The sequence below is a fragment of the Vicia villosa genome, linkage group LG1 (genome assembly GCF_029867415.1).
Source record: "Vicia villosa cultivar HV-30 ecotype Madison, WI linkage group LG1, Vvil1.0, whole genome shotgun sequence".
Classification (NCBI taxonomy): Eukaryota; Viridiplantae; Streptophyta; class Magnoliopsida; order Fabales; family Fabaceae; genus Vicia; species Vicia villosa.
The window spans coordinates 191,807,395-191,822,162 of record NC_081180.1 but is presented as its reverse complement, the minus strand read 5'-3'; the positions used below and the strand labels follow the sequence as shown (position 1 = coordinate 191,822,162).

Below are 14,768 nucleotides of genomic sequence, written 5' to 3'. Positions count from 1 at the left end.
GTTCTTGTGAGTTGCTGTAAACCTGCCAATGTCAAATTCATCACACGATGCAAATAAATCCCAATTAAATACCCGATTAACTAAAAGACACTCTCTGAATGCGATGGAACTATTAATTTTGGCCAATTTTGCTTCTATCCGTGGTTCCCAAATTAAAGTTTCACGACCCTAAAAATGGTGAAACCTTATACCTGCAACCAAAATCCAATTAACATATGCCAAAAGCTTCGTAACATCATTGTGAATCAATGTATGCAATCAAATTATACTAATCACGCAAGAATTGTGGAAATCGACACATAAGAAAAATTTAATAAAACCATGAGCCTTATGCCATGATTCCGGATGTTTTGATCGTAGACGACGGTTGCAATAGCACCAAGGAGCACCAAAGAATCGATTGAGATGTTTAAAACGCCCTGAAACAACCTCCAACCACCAAAACGATCTTGACATTTTCATTGTTTTTTTAATGTGTTTACGGTTTTGGAGGCCAGAAAAAAACCTCCCCTTGGCATCTGCACTTGTTCAGTATATATGTGAAACTGAATTAGGTCACTAATCTTGGACCAAATATCCTTGAATCCATTGTTGCCATTTTTGAAGAGATTTAGTTTGAAAATATTTCTAAAATGTGCTCAATTTTAATATAATCTTACCAATCTGATTTAGCACGAAATTGGATGGAGATTATGGCATTTAAGTGATTGAATTTGATTAGAAATCAAAACTAAAACAAATCTTGCACATTTCCTTTATTTATTTTGATTTAAATTATGTTTAAAATGAATAAAAATTCACTAAAATTAAAATAAAAGTCAAATGGTCATGGGATTGAGTTTGGGGCTTCTTAGTAACCTCATAACCAAGTTTGGATCATAAAAGGATAGGCCCATTTGGGAAAAATCCAAGTTTAACCCTTATTTGCTTCACATTTTCCCTCCAACATCGACCAACTTTGACGAGGCACATCTCCCTCAATGTTTAAGATATGAGAGAGTTCTAGGACTTTTTGAAAACCTCAGGATGTCCTCTACAAGCCACTTTGGGACGTATTTTCCATTCGGAGATTTTATCTTGATGATATGCCCTTTGACAAAAAACTTCTTTCGGTTGACCTTTAAAAAGGACCTATAATCTTTTGTACTATATCTCTCAAATGGTGCATTTCTGGCCTTGGCTTGTGAGAGACAAAGTTGTAGAGGATTCAATTTCCTTCAAAATGGGATATGAGTGATGAATTTTTGATACTCCATGTAGAAGTTATGACCAGTCAAAGTTGAGTTGACTTTTCCTATAAAAAACCCTTAATTTGAACCTTTTGACTTTGTTCATTTCTGAGTCTTTATTAACGGATCATGATCAACCTTTGATCAAATGATGGATATAACCTCAAATACTTGATGTCGACCAAAAGTCTTGAAGTTTGACTATAGTTGACTTTTAAGTCAATATAGTCAACTATTGATCGTCTGAGCCATTGAGTGAACAGTCCTTGAAATCGAAGCTTGACTTTTGACATGGAGATGCTTTGAGACATATGAGGCACCTTGAGATCCATTTGAGGCCTTAGAGATTCAAACTCTTTTGATGAAGTGCAAACCCTAGTTATGGGGATCCTGGATTAGGAGGAGATTTGTCTGATAGAACCATGAGTGCTCTTGGGCAATTGAGGAACCTTCGATTGAATATTAGAGGGAAAATTTTGGGGTATGACACTTGGTACGAAAGATTAAGTTCTTTCCTTCTGGATAATGGTTTCACTAGAGGAAAAGTGGATACAACTCTCTTTTGTAAAACCTTTAAAAAGGATATTTTAATTTGCCAATTTTATGTTGATGATATCATATTTGAAACATCTAATACTACACTTGGAAAGGAGTTTGCTAAGTCTATGCAGGCAGAGTTTGAAATGAGCATGATGGGAGAACTCAAGTACTTCCTAAGCATTCAGATTAATCAAACTTCTGAAGGAACTTATGTTCATCAAACCAAGTATGTGAAAGAACTTCTGAAGAAGTTTAATCTGTCTAAAAGTAAAGAAGAAAAGACTCAAATGCATCCAACGTGTGTATTAGGTAAGGATGAGGTAAGCAGGAAGGTTGATCAGAAACTCTACAGAGGTATGATTGGATCTCTTCTATATCTTACTGCTTCTAGACCTGATATTTTATTCAGTGTATGCTTGTGCTTTAGATTCCAATCAGATCCTAGAGAATCTCACTCAACTATTGTTAAGAGAATTCTGAGGTATCTGAAAGGTACTACTAATGTTGGTTTAGTCTACAGAAGATCTGAAGAATACAACTGTAGCAACCTGCCTAAAAATTTAGCTTTTAGAGTCGCCACCTATTCTGAAGGGCGAATAGGAAACCCTACGCAGTTTAGAGATCGGGGTAAGTTATTATAATCAGGTTGAGGGAAGGTGTTAGGCACCCTCAACCCTTTCCTAAAGGCTAATATTTCAAAGATCAGGGTTTCATGGCAGGGTTCATAAAGAAAGGTGGCAAACAGAATTGTATTGATATGATTAGAAATTTAAAGAGGGGGACTCGCCTTGTTGCCAAGTGCCTACGTACCTCCTTAGGGAGGATCAGAGTCTACGTAGTTCGGGGAGGGTTGTACGCCATTAGAATTGAATTTGATTAGAAATGTTTTTTAGAGGCTTTTTGAATGGCCTTTCGTAGTTTGATGATTTTGTAGTTTTGAATGGATTTAAGAAATATTTTAAGATTCGGGCGTACAACCCTGATTTGGCACAATTAACCGCAATGATCAATAGGTTTGATCACCATAGTTAAGAGATTAGGGGTTTTGCACCATTACCAATTCAAATCGATTGATTCGATTATCACTAATAATGAATTAATGTGTTTTATTATTTTTGTGAATTTTATTTTGTATTGTTACCCCTCATAACCGATTAATACGATTACAAATAATAACAAATTAAATTTAGAACAAGGGAGGATTAATCATCACAATCAATAAGATAATTGCAACCATTTAATCGAATATAATTTGATTTGTATTTTATTTAAATAGAATTTTAATTAAAATTATCGTTGACCATAGCGATTAATCGATTTAATTGGCACGAACAACAAATTAAAATTTTTAATATAAATATTATATACTAATTTTATAAAAAAAATTATTATATAATTAATATATTAAAAAAATATTTCAATTAAAACAAACAAAATAAATAATTAAAATTAATTAAGTTTTATTGAGGTTTGAATCCAGTGTGGCTGTGACTAGAGTGTATGGTATAAGGACCAAGGCTAGGCACGTTGGATCTAAGGGTTTATGATCCAATGGTCCGATTTGTGGGGCGCATGATGCACCATAGGGGAGCAGGCACACAGAATCACATGAGGAAATCCAGAAAAATAAATAGGCGAAGGGGAGGCTCGAACCCATGACCTCCCCCTCACCAGCGTCCTTCGTCACCAACACACCACGCGTACACACGCGTTAAACAAACACTCCAGACATATGAAATACAAAGTCAAGATCTGAATCCTATGAAACGCGCGCCAGTTTTTAAATGGGCCAGTGGTGGGATGCCACCTCATCGTCTTCCCCAAGAAGACCTGTAAATTTCTGCAGATTTGCTACGAATCTGCTTGGAATTTTTCGTAGCAAGCAAATGTCTGGAAAATAGCGATTAGATCACCCTAGCATATAAATATTTCGCAACCCCCTTAATCCCTCTATTTTCATCATGCGATTCCAACCACATTATTATCTTGTCCTAATTTTATCCCTATCAGAAATCCCCAAATTAAACTCACGAACCCTAGTTTGTTCAACAATGGTGATTCGTACGAAACACGCCCAGAAACCCAATTACTTATGCATACACGTTCACGGCATCAAGTACAGTCACAATATGCAATCATAAGTCCATGAGAATGCAAGACACGAGCCAATCGACTCAGTTTTCAGAAGCACGTACCTTGACGATTTGGAGAGTGTTCTGGGGTTGTTGATGACGCGTAATGATCCCAACACGGTCAGAATTCTCCAAGGAAGCGTTTGCAATCTTCAAATCCCTTGGAAAAGCTCTAGATCCTTGAAACCGAATTAGAGTTTCTTGAAGAAATTTGCATTTTTTGCAAGTCTAGCCCTGATCCGATTTTCCAACCCCTATTCACGTGGTTTGCATTAGGTACTTATAGGCACTGGATTAGGTTAGGAAAAATAGTCCAAAACCTCTTTGAATCCAATCTTGTAAGTTTGAGAAAATTGACTTTATTCTTGAATAATAACTTTCTATTTTGGCCATATTTGTACCAATTCTTTCCTCAATCAATAGTGCACGAAAATTAGATGATATTTGATCATAAATATTGATTGGAAACAATCAAAATGCATCTTTTGCCAAAATATTTGATTTTCTATCTTAATTAAAACATAAAAATGAAATAAAATTCTAAAAAATCAAGTAATATATCTAATTTCGTGGCATATGACTTTGGGTAGCATAAATATCTTGTGGACCAAGTTTAGATCATAAAACCATAGGCCCATTTGCAAAATTTCTCAATTTGAACCTTCTTTTTTCATATTTGGTCCTCCAAAATCACCCCACTTTGATTAAGCATATCTCACTCAATTTTTAAGCTATGAGGGAGTTCTAATACTTTTTGGAAACCTCAAGAGGTCCTCTATAAGCCACTTTGGAATATATTTTCCATTTGGAGCTTTTATCTTGATCATATCCTTTTTGGGAAAAAACTGCTTTTGAAGGATGCCTGAAAATGACCTGTAATCCTTTGCATTGTATCTCTCAAATGAATCATTTCTAGCCCTGGCTTGTGAGAGACAAAGTTGTAGGGAATCCAATTTCCTTCCAAATAGGCTTTGAGTGAGGGATTTTTGATGTTCCATGTGAAAGTTATGCCCAGTCAAAGTTGGGTTGACTTTCTCCTAAGAAACCCTAATTTGAACCTTTTTGTATTTGTTCATCTCTGAGTTTCTATTAATGGAATCATGATCAATCTTTGATCAAATGATGGTTATGCTTTACATACTTGATGTTGACCAAAATTGGGAGGCTTTGACTATGCTCTGATTATGGTTGACTTTTAGGTTAAACTAGTTGACTGTGGATCATCTGGACTTTTGAATGAGTAATCTTTGGGACTGAATCTTGAACTTTGAGTCATTGTGAATGGAATATGGAAGGCAAATTTTGGGGTATGACAACAAATTAGTAGGATATTGTGATGCTGATTACGCTGGAGATAGAGTTGAAAGGAAAAGCACTTTTGGAAGCTGTCAGTTTCTGGGTAGTCACCTGATCTCCTGGTACAGCAAGAAACAAGCTACCATTGCACTCTCAACTACAGAAGCAGAATATGTTGCTGTTGCTGAATGTAGTACACAAATGCTCTGGATGAAAAGTCAACTAGAAGATTATCAGATACATGAGAGTAACATTCCTATGTTCTGTGATAATACTTCTGCTATTCGTTTATCTAAGAATCCTATCTTACATTCTAAAGCTAAACATATTGAGATTAAACATCACTTTATTAGGGACTATGTTCAGAAGGGTGTTCTTTCTTTAAACTTTATGGATATAGAACATCAGTGGGATGATATCTTCACAAAACCCCTTGCTGAAGATAGGTTTAAGTTCATTCTGAAGAATATCAGTATGGATTTATGCCTAGAATGAAAGGATGAGAAGATCTGATATATGGATTAGATTTGAAATGTGTATTTATTTTCTTATCAGATGTTCTGGATTTGTTGATCAGTTAGATACTCTGATTCTGTTATTGCTAACGTTTCATATGTCTAAGTTGATCCAGAATTTCTGTTAGAGCAAAACAACTATCACCAGCTATTCCAAATGATGACCACGTGTTCATTCTGAAGGGACAAGCATGCGTGCAGTGATGAGACACCGCCCTAGGTAACTGTGCAAATCATTTCAAATTTCATGTTATCTCTCCTAATTTCATTTATCATTAAATATGATTGATTCTCTGCATTCTGTAACTGTTCATTCTCAGAATCTCATTGCATTTTGTTTCGCGTCCGTGGCTATTTAAACTATAATGTCTTGATCCATATCTCTTAAATGGTGCATTTTTAGCCTTGGCATGTGAGAGACAAAGTTGTAGAGAATTCAATTTCCTTCAAATTGAGCTTTGGATGGAAAATTTCTGATGTTCCATGTGAAAGTTATGGTTGGTCAAAGTTCAGTTGACTTTAGGTCCAAAACCCTAATTTAGAAAGTTTGAGTTTTTATGATTTTAGAGCTTTCCTTGATGAATCATGATGAATCTTTGATCAAATGATGAATATAACATTAAAATGTTGATGTTGACCAAAAATCAGGAATTTTGACTGTACTTTGACCACAACTGACTTTTAGGTCAAAATAGTCGACTGTTGACCATTTGAGTTATTGATTGAGTAATCTTAGGAATCAGAGCTTGAAAATTGAGGTGAGGATCCTTTGAATCATATGAGAGGCAATGGAGTCCACTTGAGGCATCAGAAGCTGATCTTACTTAAAAAGATCAAAACCCTAGTTGGAGAGTCGTTGTTTAGGAGAGTGTACAGTCATTCAAGTCTTGAGCTTCTGGTATTTAGATGAGATTGAGTATAAAAATGTGGTGGGCAAATTTTGGGGTATGACACTTATATTTTAATAATTTTTTTGTTAGATGCTTTTTAATATAACTATGATTAAATTTAGATAGAATAGAAAGAATAAGAAAGGAATACATGTTTTATAAAGATGAAATCCACCTCACTCTATTTGCTAGGCTATGAAGTACTAAAAACTAGATCACTTTAACTCATCTCTAATGAGCATTTTAAATATTGGTGCATTTGTAAGTCACACTTGTTCTTCAAATGTTTGTTTTGATATGCATTCAGTCTTATAAGAATGGATAGGAGAGATCAAAAATCATTTTGAAAACAGGTGTTACTTAATTAAAAATAATACAAGTGTTGAAGGCATATAGTACATTCGCGAGAAATTCGTGAAATGCTTTTCAGTCATATTAAGCATTTCTCATTTATAAATTAATAACATTAAAAAAATCCACTTTCCTAATTCTATCATGATATATTAACATAAATCAAAAAGATCCTATAACAATTAATAATTTAAAAAAGAGTTTTGCTAACGAGTGCCCTCAGGACACTCTTTAAGCATATTAAATAAAGAAAACATTTTTTTTATAAAAGTCATGATTTCAATTTCCAATGCATTTTCATTGCATTGAATGCATACATTTTTAAAAAAACTTACCACTTTAATCAGTCATAAGGGTACTGGTTAGCATTTCCCTTTTAAAAAAGCATTCCAAATGATATAAATGATGCTCCATAAGCTCAGTTTTGATGAACAATGTTTAAACGTGAAAAATTCTAAAAAAAAACAGGAAAAAGATGAGGGAGGTGCTGGACCTAGGGGAGAAAGTTTTGGAGTTCTATCATCCAAACCAGAGTAGGTTACATCAAGGGTCGGAAGCACACCAGATACATCCTTCTAACCAAAAGAGTCTCTTTGCCAAAAAGAATTATCTCTCAGGAGGTCTTCCTTTAACTTGTGAGTCTATTTCTAGTAATGATATTAGGAATTGCAACAGGAGAGGAATCAATAATGTAGCGCAGGGGCTATGGAATTCAATGTCAAGGTTGGGGATCATCAGTACCTCTGACAACTTTGACCCGATTAAAAGACTAAACGATATGGAGTTGAGGGATAACAAAAGGGAGAAGGTATCAAAGGAGACTCAAAACAGAATAATCCCATGATAATTCTTTCTTACAATATCCGAGGCGGCGGGAATAGAGCAAAGAGGAAGAAAGTAGGTTATCTAATTCAAAAAGGTGATGTTGATATTTGTTTCATCCAAGAAACAAAACTCAGCGGAATAAGTTTGAATCTAGTCAAAGATATGTAGGGAGATGTGGATGTAGAGTGGTCTTGCTTGGATGTTGTCGGTGCTTCGGGAGGTATTCTCACCATGTGGAAAAAAGATTTCTTCTCTCTTATCTATAGATTTAGAGGAGAAGGATTTCTTGGGCTATGTTTGGAGAAGGAAGGTAAACTTATTTACTTTGTGAATGTTTATGCTTCGTGTGACAAAGTTATAAGAAGGAGAACTTGGAATAAAATTTGTGATTTCAAGAACAATAATGTGGAAGGGTCTTGGTGCATTGGCAGAGATTTTAACTCTATTTCGTCTTTAGATGAAATAATTGGAGTATCTAACGGTGGTTATAGTAGGGAGATTAGATTCTTCAATGAGTTTATTGCGGAAATGGATTTGGTGGATCTTCCAACTATTGGTGGCAAATTTACGTGGCTCAAAATTAACGGGAAGACTATGAGTAGGATTGATAGATTTCTCCTTTCGGATAGTTTCATAGAAGAGTGGAAGGTGGAAGGGCAACATATAGGCGAGAGGGATATATCCGATCATGCTTCTATTTGGTTAAAATATAGTAGGAAGGATTGGGGGCCAAAGCCATTTAAGTTTAACAACTTGTGGTTCAAGCATGATGAGTTTGATAGCTTTGTAAAAGAGGAGTGGAGCAAAATGGCTATTAAAGGAAGAGGAGATTATTGCTTGGTTGAAAAGTTGAAAACTCTTAAAAATCGGATCTCTTGGTGGAACAAAACGGTCTATGGTTGGATAGACCTCAATATTGACAAAGATGGGAAAGAGTTGCACTTATTAGATAACTTGTTTGTTCATTTTGCAGGTAATTTTCCTGAAGAGTTGGTTAAGAAAAGGTTGAAAGTGGCGGAGGATTTTTGGGATAATTTAAACAAAAAAGAAGGGCTTCTTAGAATCAAATCGAGACAACTTTGGCTTACCGAAGGGGATGATAACACACACTTTTTCCACAATTCTCTAAAAGATAGAAGAAGAAGAAACTCCTTATGCTCCATCAATTCTACGAGGGGAATATTGGAAGAGGTTATGGAGATAATAGATCACATTTTCAAACACTTTGAAGGACTCTTTAAAGAAGAATCTTGCTTTAGACCGGTGCTACATGGTATTACTTTGAATTCTTTGTCGATTGAATAATCAAAGGATCTTGAAAAACCTTTCTCCAAAGAAGAGGTCAAGGAGGCGATTTGGTCTTGTGACGGGAACAAAAGCTCGGGTCTGGATGGTTACACTTTGGAATTCTTTAAAAGGTTTTGGTTCCTTCTTAAAGACGATTTGATGAAATTATGCAATGATTTCTTTTCTAGAGGTACGCTTGTCAAAGCTATAACATCTTCATTCCTTGCGCTTATTCCTAAAACAAAAAATCCTCAAGATTTGTTCGAGTATCGTCCTATTTGCCTAGTGGGGAGTGTCTACAAGATTCTTGCGAAGATTTTGGCGGCTAGATTGAGAGGTGTAGTGGGAAATTCGGTTTCGCCTAATCAAACCGCTTTTGTTCCGGGAAGGAGTATAATGGATGGTGCGTTAACGGTTAATGAGATTCTTGATTGGGCAAAACGAAAGAAGAGGGGGTGCCTTTTACTCAAAGTGGATTTCGAAAAGGCTTATGATTCCGTTTCTTGGAACTATCTTAGATGGATTATGGGAAGAATGAGGTTTGGGAAGAGATGGATGAAATGGATGGAATCTTGCTTCTTCACTAGTCATATGTCCGTTTTGGTCAACGGTAGTGCTACTAAGGAGTTTAGTGTTCAAAGAGGATTACGACAAGGCGATCCAATTTCTCCTTTTCTCTTTGTCATTGACATGGAAGGTTTTAGTGCTCTCATGAAAAGGTCGGTGGAGGTGGGGGATTTTAAACCTTTTAATTTCGGTGAAGAAGAATATGTGGATATTCTACAATTTGCGGATGACACGGTAATCATAGGAGAACCTACAAGTGATAATCTTTGGAGTATGAAAGTTTTGTTGAGAGGCTTTGAACTTGTATCCGGATTGAAGATTAATTTCCATAAAAGTAATATATTCAGTGTTCATATTGGTGAGTGGCTTTCCACCTCGGCTACTTTGTTCCTTGCTTGTAAAAGAGGGACTTTTCCGTTCAAATTTCTTGGCATATGGGTCGGATAAGGTTCTAGCAAGAGGAGATTTTGGATGGATGTGGTTTCTAATATCAAATCAAGATTATCAACGTGGAAGGGTAGAAATATCTCCATCGGCGGAAGGGTGACTCTAATTAGTTCGGTGCTTAACGCTATTCCAATATACACTTTATCCTTCTTCAAAGCTCCGGGTAATGTTTGTGGAATGGGAATGTGAACAAAAGATGTATCCATTGGGTGAAGTGGGATAATGTTTGTAAAACAAGGGAGAAAGGTGGGCTATGCATTAGAGATATTGGCGAAATGAACAAATCTATTCTTCTCAAATGGAAGTGGAGAATCTTGAAGGAGGACAAATCCATTTGGAGTAAATTTCTACTCTTGAGATATAAAAATCCAAAATTTAAAGTGTTAGCTTCTTGTGTGGAAGTTCTAAATCGGGACGATTCTAGTTGGTGGAGAGACATTATTCTAAACGACTTTAAAGAGGAGGACTCCGTTGAAGGCTTCATTGGTTGGGTCAATTGTGACTTCAAGTAAGGTAACACTATTCTTTTTTGGCATAGTTGTTGGTTGGGTGATCAACCTCTTTGTGTTTCCTTCCCTTATTTGTTTGATCTTTCAAACAATAAACTTTGCAAAGTGAGCGATGTCATCTCTTGGAGCAATGGTGCACATTCTTGGAATTTTGATGTTCTTTTAGGTAACCTCCCCGCCGCGAATGGATTGGTTTCGGCTTTCGACACCCAATTGAGAGACTTAAAAGCGTTGTTGGATGACATTTTTTCGAACATGATGATTTCCATTGGAATCTAAATCCTATCGGTGTGTTCTCGGTTGCTAGCGTGTCCCATTTAGTGTCCAATGCTAAAGACATAGCTTGGCCAATCAACACCATCAAATTGTTGGAAGTCATTTGGAAAGCTATCATCCCGAAAAAGGTTCAAATTTTTTCTTGGAGACTTTTCATCAATAGACTACCTCTAAAGGATCTTTTGGCAAATAGAGGAGTTCCTAATCTCAATTCTCTTGATTGCTTATTTTGTTCTCACCACTCGGAAACTTTGGACCATTTTTTCTTTCAATGTCAAGTTACGAAAGCGGTGTGGGAAAGAATCTATGCTTGGTTGGGGAATGACTTCGAGTTGAACATGGAAGAGTTCAAAAGTTTTGGTTGCATTCAAGAAAAGGTGAGGAAAGCCAACACTAGAGTTATTCTAAATTCAATATGGATTGCTCTAATTTGGTGCATTTGGCTAATGAAGAATACTATTGTTTTTGACAATGCTACTTTTAGTTTTGATGTCGTTATATCCAACATCTTGTTCTTTTCTTGGAGATGGTTAAGTAGTAGTAGCTTTTCTCCTAGAACTAGTTTTTATGATTGGTACAAGTTACCTTTAAATTTCTTCAACTCTTTATAGAATTTTCGTTGTAAGGATGCAAAAGAGTTTTCGTTGTAAGGGTTGCACCCCTAATACGACATCTTATATCATTGCTTATTGAAAAAAAGTAATTTGGAATTATCAATTGAACATATATCATGGAAAATAGAATATAAAGAGGGTCCTTGTTAAGGAGGGTCACGGTTATGGGGCCCATAGCTCCCCTTCTTAAAAGTATAAACGATAGAACCATCCACTCCTTCTCTCTTCCCACCTTTCTCTTATCTTATTGCTTTTATTTCTAACTTTTCTATTTGCCAATTCTCCCTCTCCACTCTGGCATCCTCGTCCGTACTCTGTCTTTTCCTCTCCCACCGGTTACCGTTCCACCCAGTCACCCTCCTCACACGTGCTTTCACTCCTAAACCACCCTCACACGAGCCATCCCTCACCCATACAGTTTAACTAAAAACAACACCCTTTTGTGATGGTGCAACAAAAAAGCCAGATACAAAATCAAGCTTTGCTTAGAGAAAATATATAGTTTATAAATTCATAAAATTCTATAGATTTTTTTCTTGGTCAATGAGTTCATGAAATAGTTTGGGTTCTTACTGTTTTTTTTACTATCATTATTTTCCTCAAAATCTAATCTAGATTTTCTATGTTGGGTGATTTTTCATTTTTCATTTTTCATGTTTAAAAGTTTTGTGAGCTAAATATCTTTTGCACTTATGAGGATCCGAAAGAGGCAACTACCTTTCTCTCTTTCGCCCGTGACTTTCTCAGATCCCAACTTTATCAACGGGTCACCGGAGGTGGTGCAACTCAACGATGCAACAACCACTTCACCAAAACATTCTTGCATTCAAGCCTTGGATCATCCACAACCGTCCGTTCAACCAGTCCCACCGATCGGGAAACCAATCAACGGCTGTGATGATTCCTTAACTGACGAGAGACAGCACAAGAAGCAACCGATTTTGGTTAGTGTGAAAAATAATATTATATATATGACTCGAATAATTCAATTTTTTTTAAATTTTTTTTATAGGAAAATCGATTGTAAATTAGTGCACTTTTGTCCAACCTTTTACAAATGGTCGGATTGGTGCAATAATTTTTTTAATTTTTATTTTTTTTCACATTCACATAGGGGTAACATATGCAACCAACCATTTAGTGGATCCTATGTTAGTTGTTTTTTAATTGAGTGCTTTTGAATTGCAGGTAGAAGATGGGAGAGGGCAAGTTGGGGAAGAGGGACAGAAGGTTAATGATAACAGGTAAAACTTTTTTTTTTTAATTAATTAAATTTTTATATTTTATAAAATAATAATTGCTAAAAAGAAATACTACTGTTAGCGGAAATAGAGTTGAAAGTGTTTTAAATATAATACCCTCTAAACCTATCATTTTTTTCTCAAAACTAGCTACCTACCAATTTGCCCTTGAGCTGCACATACTACTACTATACTAGTATAGAACCAAATGCTGGTCCCCCGTTTACATCATATCTTCTTTCATAGCATTTTTACATTCTTTCTCTTTTCATCTTTTCTCTTTTCACCTTGAATTTTAAGTGTAAAAGTGGAATATATGTGTTTGTGGCTGTGGTTCTTTTTGAGGTCTTTCTGGCTCCTTTGTTCCTTGTAGGAAAGGAAGTATCTCAAGTGCACCAATATCAACTGAGCTTTTCGCATCCTCAAGCCCTTCTTGTTCTAGTTATAAACAAGGTCACATATATATTTTATTGTGTTGTTTATATATTTGGAATAATAATGCATGAATGTATATGTATGTTGATTGAGTTTGTTATTGAGAGAGTACTACTATTATATATATATACGGTAGATTGGAGATGGAAAGATGGAGAGAAAGCCTTTCCTCTAAAGAAACGGAGAGGAAGTTTTGCGACGAATAACAACCGCAACAGCAACAAAGACAATAATAATACGAAGAAGAAGATGAAGATGAAGAACAAGATGAATAAGAAGTGTTATGATAATAATGGAGGCAGTGGTGAAGAAGAGGTAGTGGTTATTAGAGAGACAAAACAGAAGAAGGTAAGAGGTGGTGCACTCATGGAAGGTTCGCGGTGCAGTCGTGTTAATGGAAGAGGATGGAGATGTTGTCAACCAACACTAGTTGGTTATTCTCTTTGTGAGCATCATTTAGGGAAAGGAAGGCTGAGAAGCATGGCAAGTGTAAGAAAAAGGTCTCTTGTTGCTGCAAAGAATCATAATGTTCAAGACATGTCAATATCTCCATCAATTGAAATGAAAACAAAGTTTGATGGCGCAGACAACGATGATGATGATGATGATGATGATGATGATGATGATGATGATGATGAGAGAAAGCCATTGGTGATCACAAAGAAGAGGATGAAGCTTGGAATGGTTAAAGCACGATCGATGAGTAGTTTGTTGGGACAAACAAACATTGATCTTGCCATAGTTGAGAATAACAAGTAAGAGCATTCAAGAAAAAAAAAATCTGAATATTATATTATACTGGTGATGAAGAAATTGTTATTATTTCGTTTAATGTACTTAAGATTGTGAGAGCTATCTAATAGTTGACAATTACTTATCGTGACTTCGTGAGTGCAAGTTCAACTTCTTAGTTTCTTATCTGCATGAGTCTTTTATCTTAATTATCGTTTTCTTAGTTCATATTTTGTGAACCTTTTACTTGTGATGTAATTTTCCTGGAGATTATTATTATATATGATAATATTGCACTGTGTGATTTTTTCTGTGGAATGCAATTTTTTTTGGTCAAGTCTGTGGAATGTAATATTTATAGAACTACTTGATGATATTATATATAGGACTTTATACAGGAGTTGACTTGATTGTGATGAGGTGTCTTCTTTGACTAAGAAAACAAGTGCACTCTATACCACGTGATATACATTGTTACCAGCAACATAGGTTGGGAAATAAACAATTGATTATTACTTAAGTTTTTCGATTATGAGAATGACAATTCATCAAGTTATAAGATTTAGGTGGTTATTTTAGGAATTAATTAGTAGCCAACTCTTACTGCACACATTGGTCTTAACGATTTTTAAATGATACATGCTATCTATTTATAGGTCAAATTGAGTTTTAAATGAGTTTTTAGAAGCAAATAAATTGACGACGAAATAATAATATTGATTTGTATTGTAAATTATTATATATATATATATATATATATATATATATATATATATATATATATATATATATATATATATATATATATATATATATAACTTTTGTTTAAAAAAGTGTAAGTTATATGTAAGTGTTATCTACATTCAAAATTAATTTGGAGGA

The 14,768-nt window shown here is 35.3% G+C and overlaps 1 protein-coding gene across 1 annotated transcript; it reads left to right on the top strand.

The window, feature by feature from the left end:
* The first annotated feature begins 11,688 nt into the window (after window positions 1–11,688).
* Window positions 11,689–14,222, top strand: LOC131621484 (uncharacterized). Its single transcript, XM_058892539.1, has 4 exons — window positions 11,689–12,422; window positions 12,667–12,722; window positions 13,093–13,172; window positions 13,291–14,222. Exons 1-4 carry the CDS (start codon window positions 12,171–12,173, stop codon window positions 13,911–13,913), a joined length of 1,011 nt encoding a protein of 336 aa, XP_058748522.1. The 5' UTR covers window positions 11,689–12,170; the 3' UTR covers window positions 13,914–14,222.
* Window positions 14,223–14,768: the final 546 nt, after the last annotated feature.